Raw genomic sequence first — 17,139 nt, forward strand, 5'->3', positions numbered from 1 at the left:
TCGCAGTGCAATGTAGCCGGAGGCTCCGAAATGTTCAGATAATGCAGAATCACTGGTTGTATTTGAGCCATTCTTTCTTTAACCAGCACATAAATCAATCTCCCGATACAGATGTATCCTGGGTGTAACTCATAGACATCTTGCAGAACAACACTCTGATTTTCATCATAAAAGTGAGTAAGTATGTAGCGTTAAATAATACAATTATGGTCTGCTATCCACGACCTCTGTATTTTTTTTTTTTAAACAACTTTCGTGGGGTTAAAGACCTCATTCTTTTATTTTTATAATGAATATCACACTTTCACCCTGCTTTCTATCAAGCTTTTGTCAAAATAGGTAAACAGCCCCTGCATACGTTTGAGTTTTGAGCAGGGCTCAACAGCTTAACGGATCTTTTGACCGTGGCGGCCAAGACCTTAATCATATTAGCGTGGACACCTTTCTTCACAGCTGACAACCCATACAACACCCTTATCAACTTATATACCTTATGTGGGTCTAACCTGCTACATATGTGTCAAATTGTTCTTGCAGTTTACGATTTGTATAGACTGTTGTGAGCCTCCTGCTGTGGCTCTTTTATTATATGCCTGTAACACAGGTTATAATAGTCACTGTTGGAAATGGCCTTTCTGCAGGGCCATCCCCAGACTTTTTGCCGTCCTCCTTCTCTTTTTCTGACCTCATTTTTGCTGGCTTTAGGACTCTGCGCACTTTACCACTGCTAATCAGTGCTAAAGTGCATATGCTCTCTCCTTAAAACATGGTAACATTGGATCATACCCAATTGGACCATTTAATTTACTTATAAGTCCCTAGTAGTGTGCACTATATGTGCCCAGGGCCTGTAGATTAAATGCTACTAGTGGGCCTGCAGCACTGGTTGTGCCACCCACTAAAGTAGCCCTTTAACCTTGTCTCAGGCCTGCAATTGCAAGGCCTGTGTGTGCAGTTTCACTCCCAATTCGACTTGGCATTTAAAAGTACTTGCCAGGCCTAAAACTCCCCTTTTTCTACATATAAGACCCCCCCTAAGATATGCCCTATGTAACCCACAGGGCAGGTTGATGTGTAGGGAAAAGGCGGGGCATGTACCATGTAGTTTACATGACCTATCAGTGTAAAACTTCCAAATTCCTTTTTACACTGCTGTGAGGCCTGCTCCCTTCATAAACTAACGGGGGGTTCTGTCCTCATATTTTGTTTGAATGGTAGCTACTGATCTGAAAGGAGTAGGAAGGTCATATTTAGTATGGCCAAAATGGTGATATAAAATCCTGCTGACTGGTGAAGTTGGATTTAATATTACTATTTTAGAAATGTCACTTTTAGAAAGTGAGCATTTCTCTGCACTTAAATCTTTCTGTGCCTTACAATCCACATCTGGCTGGGTTTAGTTGACAGCTCCTTGTGCATTCACTCAGACACACTCCAAACACAGGATACTCAGCCTCTCTTGCATACATCTGCATTTTGAATGGGTCTTCCTGGGCTGGGAGGGTGGAGGGCCTACTCTCACACAAAAGACTGCTACACCCTCTACTGGGACCCTGGCAGACAGGATTGAACTGAAAGGGGACCTGGTGCACTTCTAAGCCACTATTTGAAGTCTCCCCCACTTCAAAGGCACATTTGGGTATATAAACAGGGCCTCTGCCCCTTCCAACTCAGACACTTCCTGGAGAACAAACTTGTAACCAGAACCTGCATCCTGCCAAGAAAAACTGCCTGGCTGCCCAAAGGACTCGCCTGACTGCTTTCTGTGAAGGACTGCTGCCTTGCTGTTGCCCTGCTGCCTTGCTGCATCCTGGCTGTAGTGAAGAAGTGCTCTCCAAGGGCTTGGATAGAGCTTGCCTCCTGTACCCTGAAGTCTCCGGACCAAAAAGACTTCTCTCTTGCAACTGGACTCCTTGTGCAGTGAAAATTCGACGCACAGCTTGCTAAAACCGACCTACAGTCTGCCCCGCGGAGAGAAATTCACTGCACGCCGAACTGGAACGACGCAGCGTGACTTCGCAAGGAGAAGATCGATGCGACGCCTGCGTTGCGACCGGAACTTTGACACACGGCCTACAGGATCGACGCACAGCCGACCTGGGACCAAGCAGCCCAACTTCCAGAGGGGAAATTGATGCAGCGTCTGCAGAGCGGAAGAAACTTCCACGCAATCCCCACCAGAATGACGCAGCGCTTGTGACTTCCTTCCACAAGCCCAGGATTCCACGCACAGACCCCGGGGTATCTGAAAACCCCGCAACCCAAAGACAATCCACGACCGAGCACCAGAAGTCGACGCACAGCCGTCCCTGCGTGGAAACTAAACAACGCATCACCGTGTGTGGCCCGAGAATGCGACGCACACCCCCTTTGTTTCCACGCTTCTCCTCCTCTGCGGCCCATTGCGGAGATTTTTCACACAAACCAGATACTTTGTGCTTAAAAGAGACTTTGTTTGCTTTAAAAAGACTTAAGGCACTTTATATCACTTTTCAGTGATATCTCTACATTTACTTAATGCATCTTTGATCGTTTTGACCTGAAAATATCCAGATAAATATTACATATTTTTCTAAACACTGTGTGGTGTATTTTTGTGGTGCTGTAGTGTGTTATTGTATGATTTATTGCACAAATACTTTACACACTGCATTCTAAGTTAAGCCTGACTGCTCAGTGCCAAGTTACCAGAGGGTGGGCACAGGATAATTTGGATTGTGTGTGACTTACCCTGACTAGAGTGAGGGTCCTTGCTTGGACAGGGGGTAACCTGACTGCCAAACAAAGACCCCATTTCTAACAGTCACGTTTAACACATGTGTTCACAACAGGCTCCGCAAATCCTTTAACAGGCCACATGGCGTCATAGGGTATGCCCGGAGTTTCCTTTTCCAAATCGATGCTATTGTAGGTGCAAACACATTTCTTACGCGGCTCTTTGTTCTTGCTTGTAATACTTTCAGACTATCTGGAACAGCATGCTCAGTAAAAATGTACTTTGTTAACCTTGGGTGTAGACCCCTTTAGAGCACCTCTTTTTGCAATTGTTTTCTACGGTTCACACAGAAAGCAAAAGACAAACTATTAGTTAAAAGTATGATATCAGGGTATACACGATAAATGTCTATAGAGTTTTTTACTAACCTCAGCATTTTCGCTACACTCAGCGGCTGCTCTGAAATCTTGTGAGTCACATAGGTCCATTGGTGTATAAGCGGCTTCGGAGTTTACATCTGCCGTCTGTACGACGACTGCCTCTGGATCATGTTCCTCCTGAAAACCCATGTCTTTATAGACTGCCTAATTCACTGGTGCTATACCTTCTTCATCATTTTCAGTGTCGTTGAAGTTGATTGCATCACTTAATTCGTCTTTGGAGGCTTCACTGCTGCTGCTGTCACCCTTAATAGGGGATATCAGTTGTGCCAAATCCTTGAGGCTGAGCTTTTCAAGCTGCTGGCAAAGTTCCTCTTGAAAACCGGTAACGTCGGAACGCCCATCTTTAGGGGCAGCCTGCTGTGCATTCTCGTCCAACACAATAGGTGTTAGGGTCTGATAATATCTATTGATAGTTTTCTGGGCCACTGAGGAGGCGGCTTTTCTGGTGAGCCGATTGTATATCTTCATAATGTCTTGACAACCTATTTCAGCAATGGCTCATGGTTTGGCATGCTGCTCTAGCTGGCTCCTTATATGTATTCAATGGTTCAAAAAGGGCGTTCGCCTCTACAACACATAGCGGTCACATGCTCTCCTTGATGGCTCTGATACTTTGAGGGGTTGCACGTAACGCTAACCATATGTCACAACCTTTGCAGCATTTGCCCAGCCACTCTTTTTGGATTAGCCAGCAGTGTGGAGGTTTGGCCTTACATTCCCAATGCTCAGCCCTGTGAGGAGGCCCCCAAGCAGCCACTTGGTCCTGAATGTCTGACATGTCCAGACTTGCACTTTTAGGCTCAGAAACACTAGCAGGGCCCTCATTTTACCCAGCCCATAGACCTAGACACAGGAGCTAGGACCCTGGCACATGACTAACACGTGACCCCCTGATGTCACAACCCACGTGTCACACCTACACCAATGTCAGTGCCTACGTCAGCACGGGGCGGGGCACCCACATCAGTGCCTACGTCTTTGCCTACGTCATCACGAGGCGGGAGCACCTGTCAAAAGTTTGATGGAAGGCTATCCCTTTATACTACTTGTTAGACTTCACTCATGCTGGCTGCTGGGTCATGCTTCTGGGCAGCAGCTGATCTCACTGTCACCTCCCGCTATTTGCTTAGAGTGGGTATGGCTTCGGAGCTCACCCGTGGTAGATGGCTTTCAGGACATGCCTCTTTCTTGAATTCTATAGGCTCTCCATCTGGTAGGGTGCACAGGCCTTGTATGGCCTTATGTGTGTGTTGTGCTGCTGTTTTCTTCACTGCACAACCTCCACTGCCCTCTATTCTCCCAAAATTGGTGCTGGGCAGTCTTCACGGCTCGTGCCGCTGTCTTTCAGGATGTGTGGGGGCGAGATGGCACGCTGAACAAATTGGATTCCAGGTAAGGTGAGTAGTAGGATGCTCTTTATTACTCTTTGTCATGCAGCATCCCTTAGCCCCTGCCACCCTCCTGAGTCCTCCTTCCCCCAAGGCCATGAGAGAGTGTGTATGGCACTTCCTCCCAGGCTTTGGTCATTTTCTGTCCACTGTGACCTCCCTTATGAGTGGTCAGTGTCTGGTGGGGTCCGGTGACCTCAGGGTTCCACCTTGTTCCTACTCTATACACGGCTGTAAAGCATTTATGTGTAGGGTAATAAAATACCATGTCACTCTCTGACTTCCCTCAACACATTTTATCAACCTCGGCAATACAAAGTAAAGAAACATCTGAACAGGTCCATGGGATCAGGCCATGAAAAGATCCACATAATTTACTGGGCAGATGTTTGCAGTGGATCAGTCCGCTTGTGGTATTGTCTAGGTTCTGACCACCTGTGAGCTGGGTGTACTATTTCGAGTTTACTGTAAATGCAAACGGTGTAGGTGTAGATGAAATGCAGTGCTTGAAGGCAGCCTTGCATCTCAGAGGTAATACTCGCATCAGAAAGACGATATATGTGTGTTTGTGAAACCTGCAAGGGATCCTCATGGGGGCGCAAGAGTGGCAGAATTTATATTAAATACAGACTTTAACTGTCTGCAACCAGTCCCTGTCGAAACGAAAAACAACACTTACTGACATAAGCTGCCATATTTTCATCTGGGTACTGTTCAAAACCGCACACAGAGACAAGGTGACAGTTGCACTTTGCTTAACAATTACTCCACACATACGGTGGCCAGGTTTTGAGGAGCAAAAACCAGGAAATGTCAGTCATAAAAGAAGGACTAAATACATTACTCTCACTTTTATATCTGGCCTGTCCCTATTTTTGCGTAGCTTTGTGAACGTTGTCAAGTTGCAGCCGGTATATGTAAGGACGACACGGACACGAAATGAAGGGTGCGTAAACCTAACTTTATTGCTCCAACCGCTACTCCTCTAAACTGCGTTTCCTGTGTCCCCACGCCTTTTTATCCCTACCCCCACATCACTATGAGAGTGCTCCAACTCCCCCATTAATGCAGGAGGAACACACCTGTAACCCCCATGGCTCCCAGGAGGTATGCTAGCCATGGTGAAGGGTGCAGGGGGGCTTGGTAGTGCGCTGTTTCCTCACCTCCCAACTGGACGGATGTTGTCTTCTTCTGCACCACCTTTATGCAATTCTGGGTGGGGGGACGCCCTTAGTGCAGCTTGGAAGGGTGGTGGGGTGGTGCTCTAGGGCTGCAGATTGTTGAGCGGGCCTGGTGCAGGATACAGTGCCCCAGGTGAGGCCCAGTCGTAGTCACGGGCAGTGCAGGGAGGTCTTTGTGGGGTGTGGCTGGTCTCTCCTACCGCAGTTCTCCTCGTGGTTTGCTGCCGGTGTTGGAGGGCGTGGCAGTGTTCAGAAAACCCTGTTGGGGAGCACACGCGGCGAAGGGTGAGGCAGTGGGTGTCGGCCGCTGCCCGGGGTCGGAGTGCCGCGGGCTGGAGGAGCGCGGCTTTAGTACCTTACTCGCCCGCCATGGCCTCCTTTCCTTTGCTGTGTGCCGCTGCAGGGAGGGGCCATCTCGGGGCCTGGCGGGCCTGGCTTCCGATGATTCCGCGGCCAGGCAGAGGGTGAGTAGGGCGTGTCTCTGCACGTGCTGGACTCACTGTGCGGCACAGAGCTGGAGCGGTGACGCGTGTCGGGGTTCAGTCGCTACCTAACAAAGGTAGGCCCCCCTCGTCGCCAATGATGTCGTGTCGCAGCAGGTATATGTAAAGACGACACAGACACAAAATGAAGGGTGCGTAAACCTAACTTTATTGTTCCGACCGCTACTCCTCTAAACTGCATTTCCCACGTCCCCACACCCTTTTATCCCTACCCCCCACGTCACTAACAGCGCGCTCCAACTCGCGCATTAATGCAGGGGGAACACACCTGTAACCCCCTTGGGTCCCAGGGGAGTAGGCTTGCCCACTCCTACGGCAACACTACAAATGTGTGCCTATAAGTGTGTGAGTGCGCGTGCGTGTGTATATATACACACACACACATATATACTCACACACATTTCCAAGACTACATATATAAAATTAGCTATGGCTTGACCTCCCACCCTGCACCCCCAACCCGCCCCCACCCACCTCTCTCTGCTCCCCACTCGTCTCTCTGCTGGGAGCAGACAGGGGACTGTGTTGCCTGACAGTAACAGATAAAATACTTTAATTATTTCATATTTTGTAGGCCTCTTTACTTTATGCTTCCCTAGATGATCTGACCTTTGTCCCCAAAAACCGGGACATTTATGTAATAATCTGACCTTTGTCCCAAAAACCGGGACATTTATTTAAAATTAAGAGAAGCGTCGGGACACCGGGACAGTCCTCTAAAAACCGGGACTGTCCGGGGAAATCCGGGGCCTCTGGCCACCCTATGCATTTCATTAGTAATAGGGTTATATTGCCATTTTGATATAGAAATCCAGTCATGGCCAATTTGCACGTCAGCAGCGTGTGTCCGTTTTACAGTCCTACTGGCATTTGTACTCTTCAGTATATCAGTCCTAGCGTGGGGGTGTGGGAACAAGGGATAGAAATGGGAATTTGTTAACCCTTTCTTTGCCGCACGCCTCGCAGGTGGATAGGGCGCTGATGTACCGAACAAACGAATGGTCGGCTCAGCGCGGCTTCCTGTTTCCAAGAAGATGTGCGCAGCCCATGCATATGGTTAATGAAAGGTTGATTGAGCGACCTGGATCTGCTTTACGCTCCCGTTCAGCTACACAAATATTGTCAGATGTTCCCGGCCTGGAGAAGCCTCAGTGTTTATCTTGTGGTAGCACAGCTTTCACGAGTCTGTAAAACAATTACTTCCTAGCAAACACGAGCAGATTAAATATGCCACATTTTGTCCATTTCGCCATCTGCCTCATGCTTACTTTATTTTAAGCTGCATGACTAAACCTTCTATCTGACGCGTGAAGGTGGGCCCAGCTGTCACTCAACTGAACTCTTTAAGGGTTGTAATGGATCTAAAAAGAGTAGCTACAGAGTGTCAGAAATCAAGTAACATTTTATAGCAATTATGTATTATTCCAACTATCGGTGCCCGGATACAAGCGTTGCTAACTGTTTACTCGCTTATATCCCATTATTTTTTACCGAAATAATATGAACCAGTAACGAGCCAGTGATGCACGTCACTTCCACAAAGTATTTAGGGTCTAACTTTTCTTAAGTATACAAACAAAAAGTAGTTGCCGGCAATGTTAGGAATCAATCTATATCTGGGTGCCCAAGCCCACACCTTCCTCAATTTCCCCAAACCACCCTCTAGCTGAGTCGTTTGTTGGTTGTTTGGAGTGTTATGTTATGTTAATTCACATCCTCTGCTGATACATTTATAAATTATTCTTATTCTGTGATGTTGCTTTTTTATTTAAAAGTATAGGTCGTGGACAATTCCCGTTAATGAAAGTCTACACTCTTCACCCCAAAAGGCCTGTTCTGGTTATTCGTTTTGGACTAAAGAATGAACCAGTCACCTTTAGGAGTTTGGTGCACCATGTGCTGAGTATCTTGGATGCTTTTTTCATATCCTGCCTGGACAACAGAACAGTGCTCAGAGATACTTGATCAGATCACCTGGATTATGTCATGAAGGTGCTGAAGACATTAGAAAAAAGCCCACTTGTTGTCAGGGATCCTATCTATGAAATGCAGCATTGTCTCGTGAACTAGTTCAAACACCAAATGGCTAGTGGAAAAAATGAAATTTCTGGGGCTAAATTCAGACTGTCATGGTTTGGGAGATCCCAAACTCCCAGACTCATGTATGGTGACTTGGCTTTAATGGGTAGTGCCAGAACTACTGAAAACTCAATAACTCCACTCACAACCCTGACAGCCCCGAAGCTACCTGAAAAGGTTAATTGGATAGCAGATTGTCTTTTCTTTATTGTACAGACTGATGCATCAGTCCACGTGACTGTATCAATCCACTGCTAACTCTATGAGATGGGCCAAGAGCACCCAATGGCTTTTTTTAGCCAGTGATCGTTACCTAGAGGGTAGAACTGGGCAGCAATCAAGAGAAAATGCTGTACGTTCATGTTGGAGTAAAAGAGGTTCGGTCCCACTTGTTTGTGACCACCTTTATCGTCCAGCTAGATTACATGCTCTTGGATGGTTATTTGGCTATGCAAGGAGATAATTGCAAGTTACAGTGATGGACCATTTCATTTCAGGGATTGGACTTCACCATTGACAGAAAAGTTTATATTACATATACAAAGGTAGAAGTATTTTTTAGGGGATTTAACTGATTAGACAAATGAGATTCTCATTGTGATAAATTCTTTGTTCATGTCTAATCTGGGATGCAAGAGCTGTGAAAACGAAAAGGTCCAAACCTCAGAGACGGAGTTCCCCCTTATTCAAATAGTCACCTAAATTTCAGATCTGGTGCTCCTTATAGTGATGTAGTCTAGGGGAACTTGATCATCTTTGTCTGGGTCCTGGCTGGATGCAGTATTTTGTAGGTATTTGGGAGGCAAAAGCTACTACTGGATATCAATCAATCAGTTTTTGAAAAGCGTGGCTACTCACCCCTGAGGGTCTCAAGGCACTGGAGGGGAGGAGAGGGGGCCTCATCCAAAGAGCCAGGTATTGAGGTTCTTCCTGAAGATGGTAAGCGATGGGCTTTGTCTGAGGTGCAGGGGGGGTTGTTCCAACTCTTTGCTGTGATGTAGGTTAAGGATTGTCCTCCGGCAGTGGTTTTACAGATGCGAGGGATGGTGGCCAGGGCCATCTGGGCAGAGGGGAGGGATCTAGCGGGGTGTGGAAGAAGACGTGGTGGTTCAGGTAGGCTGGTGTGGCTTTGTGTATTGCGTTGTACGTGTGGGTGAGTAGCTTGAAGGTGATTCGTTTCTCGACCGGGAGCCAGTGGAGGGTACTCAGGTGTTGGGAGATGTGTTCTAGGTGTGGAAGGTCCAGGATGAGTCTGGCAGTGGCGTTCTGGATGAGTTGTAGTTTTTTGATGTTTCTAGTTGAGGTGCGGGTGTAGAGGGCATTGCGGTAGTCGAGCTTGCTTGTAACTAAGGTGTGGGTGATTGACCTGCGACAGTCTGCTGGAATCCATCTGAAGATCTTCCGAAGTGTGCGGAGTGTGTGCCAGCAGGAGGAGTCGACTGAGTTTACCTGGTGGGTCATGGATAGGGAGGAGTCGAAGGTGATGCCTAGGTTGCAGGTGATGCTCAGTCAGTGCAGGGGGGGCGCTGAGTGATGTGAGCAACCAGAAGTCATCCCAAGCTGAGGTGGCATTTCTGAAGATGATCAGCTCAGTCTTGTCGGAGTTGAGCTTGAGGCAGCTTTCTCTCATCCAGGTGGCGACTGCTTCCATTCCTGAGTGGAAGATCTTTTTGGCCGAGTGAGGGAAATGATGAGTTGTGTGTCATTGGCATATGACTCGGTATTCATATTGTGGTTTCTGACAATGGCTGTGAGAGGGGCCATGTATGCGTTGAACAGTGTGGGACTCAGTGAGGATCCTTGGGGGACTTCGCAGTTGACTCCTGTGGGTCTGGATGTGTAGGACGGGAGTCTGACCCTCTGCATCCTCCCGGAAGGAGTGGATTCATTCCAGGGCTCTTCAGTGGGTTGATATGTCGTGAAGTCTGGTGCGTAGAGTGCTGTGGGAGACCATGTCGAAGGCTGCTGAGAGGTCGCGGAGTATGAGCGCTGCGGTGTGGCCGCGGTCGAGGAGTAATCGGATGTCATTGGTGGGTTCCAGGATGGCTGTCTCCATTCTGTGGTTGCTGCGGAGCCGGACTTGGAGCTGTCCAGTGAGTTGTTGGCCTCAATGAAATTCTGTAGTTGTGCGTTGATTGCTTTCTCCAGTACTTTGGCGGGGTAGGATAGCAGCGAGATGGGCTGAAATTTCTTTAGTGCTGATGGGTGGGCCGAAGGTTTCTTCAGTAGAGGACGTATTTAGGCGCATTTCCTGTCCTCGGGGCAGGTGCAGGTGCTTATGGAGCAATTCATTGTGTTCCGGAGCTCGGGGTGATGGATGCACTGGCTCTGATGTATATGTGTGTGGGCAGGGGTCCGTGGGGGCTCTGGAGTGGGTGTTGTCCATGATGCTGACTATTTCCTCCGTGGTGAGTGTGAACCAGCTGTGGATGGTCTGGGTGGTTTCTGGGGGGATGGGTCGGTCACAGGTTCCGGTGCCAAGATTTTCCAGGAGGAAACTGTCTTAGATGTCCTGAATCTTGTGGTGGAAAAAGGTGGCAAGTTTGTCACAGAGGTCCTATGATGGGGGGATGCTGGTGACTTAGTAGGGGGGATCTGTGAACTTGTTGATGACTGAGAAGAGTTCCTCAGAGTTGTGTATGGAGGAGTTGATGCACTCCAGAGTGCATTCTTCCTTGCGTTCTTGACTTTTTCGGCAGTGGGTGGCAGTTGCGGCTCTGAAGGAGGCGTAGTCTTCACTGGTTTGGCTGTTCCTCCACTTTTTCTTTAAACGTCTGTGGGTACACTTTGATTCTTGGAGTTTGGTGGTTTACCAGCTGGCTTTCTTAGGTATGGGTTTGGCCGATGTCAAATGGAAGGGGCTTAGAGTGTCGGCACATTCAGAAATCCATGCATTGAGATTGTGCACTACTGTGTTGGCGTCATCGGAGGGAGGGATTTGGCGAAAGATGAGGTGAATTTCTCATTGGTGTTTTCATTCCATTTCCTGTTGGGGTCCTGGTGGTCAGGTGAGGCTGCTGGGTGTGGTGATTGTGAAATGGATGCAGCGGTGGTCAGTCCAGTCTGTGGTGGAGATGGTCTTGATGGTGATCTGTTTGCTTGAGGTGAAGATGGGGTCCAGTGTGTGTCCTGCGATGTGTGTGGGTGCGGAGACTAGCTGTCTGAGGCAGAGGGTGGCAAGGTTGTTGAATAGAGTGGTGATGTTAGGATCGGCACGGTCCTCAAGGTGGAAATTCAGGTCGCCGAGGAGGAGGTAGTCGTCTGATGCCAGGGCCTGGGAGGTAGCAATGTCTACAATGTCATCTATGAAAGCTGGGTGGGGCCAGGTGGTCTGTACACCAGGGTGTCGCGAATGGAGGAGCTGTGGTTGGAGTGGACCAGGAAGTGAAGGTGTTCTGTGGGAGTGCCTTGTTCTTCCGGGTTGCCCTTGACACGTAATGATGACTTGTGTACAATGGCAAGTCCTCTGCCTGGGTGGGAGGGCTGGTCCCTCCTTAGGATGCTGTTTCCATCAGGAAGGGCAATGGCAATGTCTGATCCCGAGGTGGGGTTGGTCCAGGTCTCGGTAAGGAAGGCGATGTCTGGTCGGGCGGTGTTGATCAATTTTAAGAGTTCAGTGGCGTGTTTGTGGAGGGAGCGGATGTTCAGGAGCAGGCAGTTGATGGGGTTGTGGAGGTTGTCGGTATCTCTGTGTGTGGAGAGTACCTTCAGCTTGTTGAGGCTGGCGCCGAAGTTGCAGTTCCTGTAGGTGAACAGTCCTGTGTGTCCTTGGGGGAGCCGATGCAGCAGTTGCTGAGATGTCCGGTGTTGAGGTGCAGGAGGGTTTCAACATCTTAACGGAGGCAGGCCGGGGGTAGTTTAACGGAGATCCAGGGTTCCTGCTGCTGGGCGCGGTCCGGGCACGGACAGGCGCAGACCGGCTGACCTTTGGCGCACATGCGCTGCACAGCTGCGCTGTAGCAAACATTAGGAAGTGGAGGGGGAGTGGTCAGCTGGGAGGGCAGAAAACATGCTTCGTTGTGGGGAGGAGTGTGGGGCCGGAGTGGCGCGGGAGTAGGATAGAGGAAAGGAGGGGAGATGGAAAAACAAGTGAAAAAAGGCAGAAAAGCCACAGTGAGAGATGGAAAAGAAAAGGAAAAACAAGTCAAAAAAGGCAGAAAAGCCAGAGGGAAAGAGGGCAGAGAAAAGGTGGAGAGATGGTAAAGAAAAGAAAACATGAGTGCGAAAAGGCATAAAAAGCAAGAGTGAAAGAGCGACAGAGAGAAAATACTTACTTGTGATGGCCACTAGATCCCCAGGGATGAGGTGAAGGAACGAGCCTGTGGGTGGAGGAGGGCCTCGAAATGAGAGTCAGGAGGCTCTCAGTTCATCCCAGGCAAAAGGCAGAGGCAGCAGCAGCCAGAGGAGCTGGGGAGGGCAGCAGACGCTGACTAGGAAAATGCTTTCTTGTTGCCACTTGTAAATAAAGTCTACTGACTTGGAGTATATGAGGCTCCATTTTGTTTAGATTTGTTCAAGAAATGCAAATGATCACAAACATGATGGGCCAGATTTATCAAGGTTTTGCAACACCCTTGCATTGCACAAGGGGCGCAAGGAGGACGCAAAACCTAAGTGATATTTATCAAGCCACCTTGTGATGCCATGTGTAGCTTGATAAATCTAGAGTAACTCAAGGCAGTGCAAATCGCTGCTTTGCGCTACTCTGCACCAGGGAGAAGATTCATGAATGGAAGGTGAGTTCTCTCAGACATCCGCCCATGGATTTTGGTGCATTTCCAGATTTACGCGTCAAAATGCTACACCTCCCCAGGAGAGGCGTAACAAGGAGAGATATCTTTATTCCTTCACGTTGTTTCCTCTTTCTACCTCGTGCCGCTTTCTGCAGCACACATAGAAAGAGGAAAATGCCTCTGAGGATTGATTTTGTGCAGAAAAGTGTCCCTTTCTGCACAGAAACAATCATGCCTACAACGCAGGCTTCCTTGGAACATGACGCAAGGGTGCATGTGTTGGAGCTAGGCAGCCAAAAGTGTGCCAGCACTAGGAAAGGACAGGAATGCGCCATTTAATATGGGGCATGTCTGTCCTTTCCATTTCACGCAGCACAGCAAGGTTGATAGATATGGGCCTATATGTAGATAGATAATTGATAATTGGCAGCTGTATAATGAGATCAAGATGGAGGATAGGATCTGCCCACAGGAAAATGAAGAGAGCCTGATCAACAACTTCCTCTCTCACAGCTCCTCTGTCCCCCGGTCCTCTCTGAGGGGAGTCAACAAAGTTTCCTGATTGAGAAGGACCACCAAAATTTACCTTCCTGATTGTCAGGACTCAGGCTTGGCACAGATGGCTGATCAACCATAGGGGTATTAGGGGCTGGAGATAATGGAGAATGGGGCAATAGACATTGAAGCGGGTGGGAACACTCGGTCGCTAACTGACTTATTCACTCAGTTGCTCATTTTCCGATTGTTGGTTCACTTCTGAGTGGGTAAAGACAGTATTTCAGACGTTTTCTGACAGGCAGCTTTTGTCTGGCAAGGAGTAATGAGTTGTGGCTCTCTTCCTCATGCCAGTTTGAAACAGTTATCTATCCCTTATGTTCATTGTGTACTTCCCTCTTGTTCACTCACTTTAGATTCACTTTTAAAGCCTCCTTTCCCATATACTATGCTTTCTTGTGCTTGATACCTTCGGATAACTTCCCCTTGCTCACTTTTTCAACTCCTGACCATTGTGGTTTGCAGTGGTGTTCTGGGGGCCTTGTCTGGTACCCTGGTCTACTCGAGAGCTCAGTACAGTGACATCCACTACCAAAGCTGACAAGCTCACACCACTTCTATTGGATATGAAAGCACTCAATCCAGTACACTTATACTTACCTGTGGTCCTCTCTTTCCAGGTGGTTCAGTGGCTTTTCATTCCTCAAAAACTGCTGTTGTTCTTCTAAGCAGTCACTCACCTATGTCGGATACATTGTGAGAATGATATCGAGCCCAGTGTTTCTCTCTCATTCTCCTTCCATGTTTTTTCACAGGTATGTATACCAACATGTTGGTGTTCAGGAATGGAAGGGACCTTCAGAATTTCTTCACAACAGGAACCTGACAAGAATGCTAAGTAGGCACCACCATCCATAGCGCCTTATGGCAGCTCTGCAGTTTTCCATTTGTATGGCCAATCCACAATTGTACCCCCAAAATCATCTTAACATGAGGGTCCGAGCAAAATACATGAGGTTTCACTTTCGCTTACTCCCGATTGCAGAGTTGTGGACCAGTTGGAATCAGGGGTGACACCGGGCTTTAATTTTGTAGACTTTGTGGAGCTTAAGTTCAATCAATAGAGGATTTCATTTGCATTAGTCCTTTATTAAGTAAATGCTAAAGAAACATGCTGCAGACACTTGGGGGTGACTAACAGAGGCTCATTGTCAGAATTTAAAGTATTGAATGGAGAGGCATTCAACCTCTACGCTGTCAAGTTGCATTTTTGGACGAGCCTTTAAGTGTGTTAGAATTGTATAATTCCATCTACCGTGATAATGTATGAAAAATAGAGCAACGTTCCAAACAGCAAGGTTCAGTCTAAAAAATAACTTAGCAATTTCTCCCAATGTGTTGTTTTAAAAATATTATAAGTGCAATATCTGTTTTATTCTAATATTGCATTTTTGCCATATTTTATTGTGATTTTTCAAAATAATATTTAATAAAAGAAAGCTATACTATTAAAAAAAGTGTCTGAGGAAGATTCCTCTTTACAACCATGGATGTCATTTAGGGATCACAACTGCGACGCCGGGCTTGGCATTGCCTTTATGACCTGTGGCCTCAGAAGTGGCAAAATTAGTGCTAAAAGAACAGGAGCACCTTGTGCATATGAAGGTCTGTCGGGGGTTCACTTTCTTTGTTTTCTGTCAATTTTGTATTACACTAATAGTGGATAATATTTTATTACAATTACTATTAGTAGTAGGAAGGGATACCTTTAATCACCATATTAAAAGTGACAGTTATCCCGCCCCGGATATGACGTCATATCCGGTGGCTGGGACTTCCGTTGTCCCTGAAAGCCCTCCCCGGAAGTGACGTGTGTGCATGGGGTTGTCAATTGGGCTGGGCCCTCATGTTGTCACGTGTTAGCCCTGTGTCTGGGTCCTAGCCCCTGGGTTTTGGCCTATGAGATATGTAAAAAGTATGACTTAGTGATGTGCACGTGGTTTCAGAGCTTGAGCGGGACAGGTCTGGACATGTCAGACATTCATGCCCAAGTGCCAGTTAGGGGCCCTCATGGTGTCACGTGTTAGCCCCCCTTTTTTTGAAATGTTGCATATAAGGAGCTGGTTAGAACCGGCTGTCAAACCGTGAACCAGGGTTGAAACAGTTTGGCAAGGTGCCATGAAGAGATACAATCCGATCGCAAGAAAAGCAGCCTCCTCAGGGGCCCTGAACACTATTGGTAGATATTACCGGACCCTCGCCCCTCTTACGATGGATGAGAATGCACAACAGGATGTCCCTGCCACCCAAGATACCGATGTTACCGGTTTTGAAGAGGAACTTTGCTACCGGCTTGAAAAGCTCAACCTCAAGGCTGTGTCGACCCAGATATCCCCTATTAAGGGGCCCGACAGCGACAGCAATGCCTCGAAAGATGAATTAAGTGTTGCATCTAACTTCATAGACATTGAAGATGTTGAAGAATGTGTAGCACCACCGAATTCGCCCATCTATGAAGACATGGGCGACCAGGAGGCCACCGAGTCAGAGGCCGTTATTGTACAGCCGTCAGGTGTAAGCTCCGGCACTGTTTCTGCCCCAATGGACCTCTGCGACTCCCAGGATTTCAGAGGAGCCTCTGAGTGTGATGCGAATATGGAGGTTGGTAATGACAGTTTTGTTATTTTTTTTTTTTTATGTCTGTATACTCTAATGTCATACATTTAACTAATAATGTGTCTTGTGCTTTCTGTTTGAACCCTAGAACGTAGCTGAAGAAAGTGAGCCTCTAGAAGGGTCAACTCCAAAGGTTAACGCCGTAAATTTTTACTGCTTATGCTGTTCCAGACAGTCTGGAAGTGTTACAAGCCAGAACAAAGAGCCTCGTAAGAAATGTGTCTGCACCTACACTAGCCGCGATTTTGAAAAGGAAGCTCCGGGCGTACCCTGGGCCACCATATGGCCAGTTAAAGGTTTTGCAGCGGCCGCTGTGAACGCCTGTGTTAAACGGGATTATTATGATCTTTGTTACGGGCATAAAATTAATGCGCCTCAACAGGATGCTCATGAATGTTTATACGATGCATACACACCAAGAATAATTCGCCACATTTGTAGTCGGATAGACCCTCACCGGGTATATAGGTTGTTAAGGGTTGTGTATGGGCTGTCGGCTGTGAAGAAAGGTGTCCACAGTGATATGATTAAGGTCTTGGCTGCGGCTGTCAATGAGATCCGATACGCTGCTGAGCCCTGCTCAAAACTCGACCGCATGCATGGTATGTGTCCCCACTTTGACATAAGTATGTTAGAACAGGTTATAAAAAGACGAATGTGTGACATTTATCATAAAAACAGAAGAATGAAGTCTCTAGCCCCACGAAAGCTGTTTTAGAAAAAATAAAATAAATTAATTAATTAAAAAAAAAAAAAAAGTAGACCCTGAATGTGTTACTTAACGCTCCATACTTACTCACTTTTAGGCGGGGAATCCGGGTATCGAGATGCAAGATGCCTATGAGTTACAACCGGGCTACATCTGTATCGGGAGATTGATTTTTGTGCTGGTTAAAGAAAGAATAGCTGAAATACATCCTATGAC

The 17,139-nt window shown here is 47.5% G+C and overlaps 1 protein-coding gene across 1 annotated transcript; it reads left to right on the top strand.

Annotated features, from left to right (window-relative positions):
* Positions 1-15,560: 15,560 nt before the first annotated feature.
* Positions 15,561-16,932, top strand: LOC138277580 (uncharacterized). The gene is made up of 2 exons (XM_069219231.1): positions 15,561-16,199; positions 16,303-16,932. Exons 1-2 carry the CDS (start codon positions 15,717-15,719, stop codon positions 16,930-16,932), a joined length of 1,113 nt encoding a protein of 370 aa, XP_069075332.1. The 5' UTR covers positions 15,561-15,716.
* The last annotated feature ends 207 nt before the right edge of the window (positions 16,933-17,139 follow it).

This window comes from Pleurodeles waltl, chromosome 2_2 (genome assembly GCF_031143425.1).
Source record: "Pleurodeles waltl isolate 20211129_DDA chromosome 2_2, aPleWal1.hap1.20221129, whole genome shotgun sequence".
Lineage (NCBI taxonomy): Eukaryota > Metazoa > Chordata > Amphibia > Caudata > Salamandridae > Pleurodeles > Pleurodeles waltl.

Coding starts and splice junctions, on each gene's coding strand:
- LOC138277580 (XM_069219231.1), top strand. CDS start 15,717: ATGAAGAGATACAATCCGATCGCAAGAAAAGCAGCCTCCTCAGGGGCC. Junction 16,200..16,302: donor AGTGTGATGCGAATATGGAG/GTTGGTAATGAC, acceptor TTTGAACCCTAG/AACGTAGCTGAAGAAAGTGA.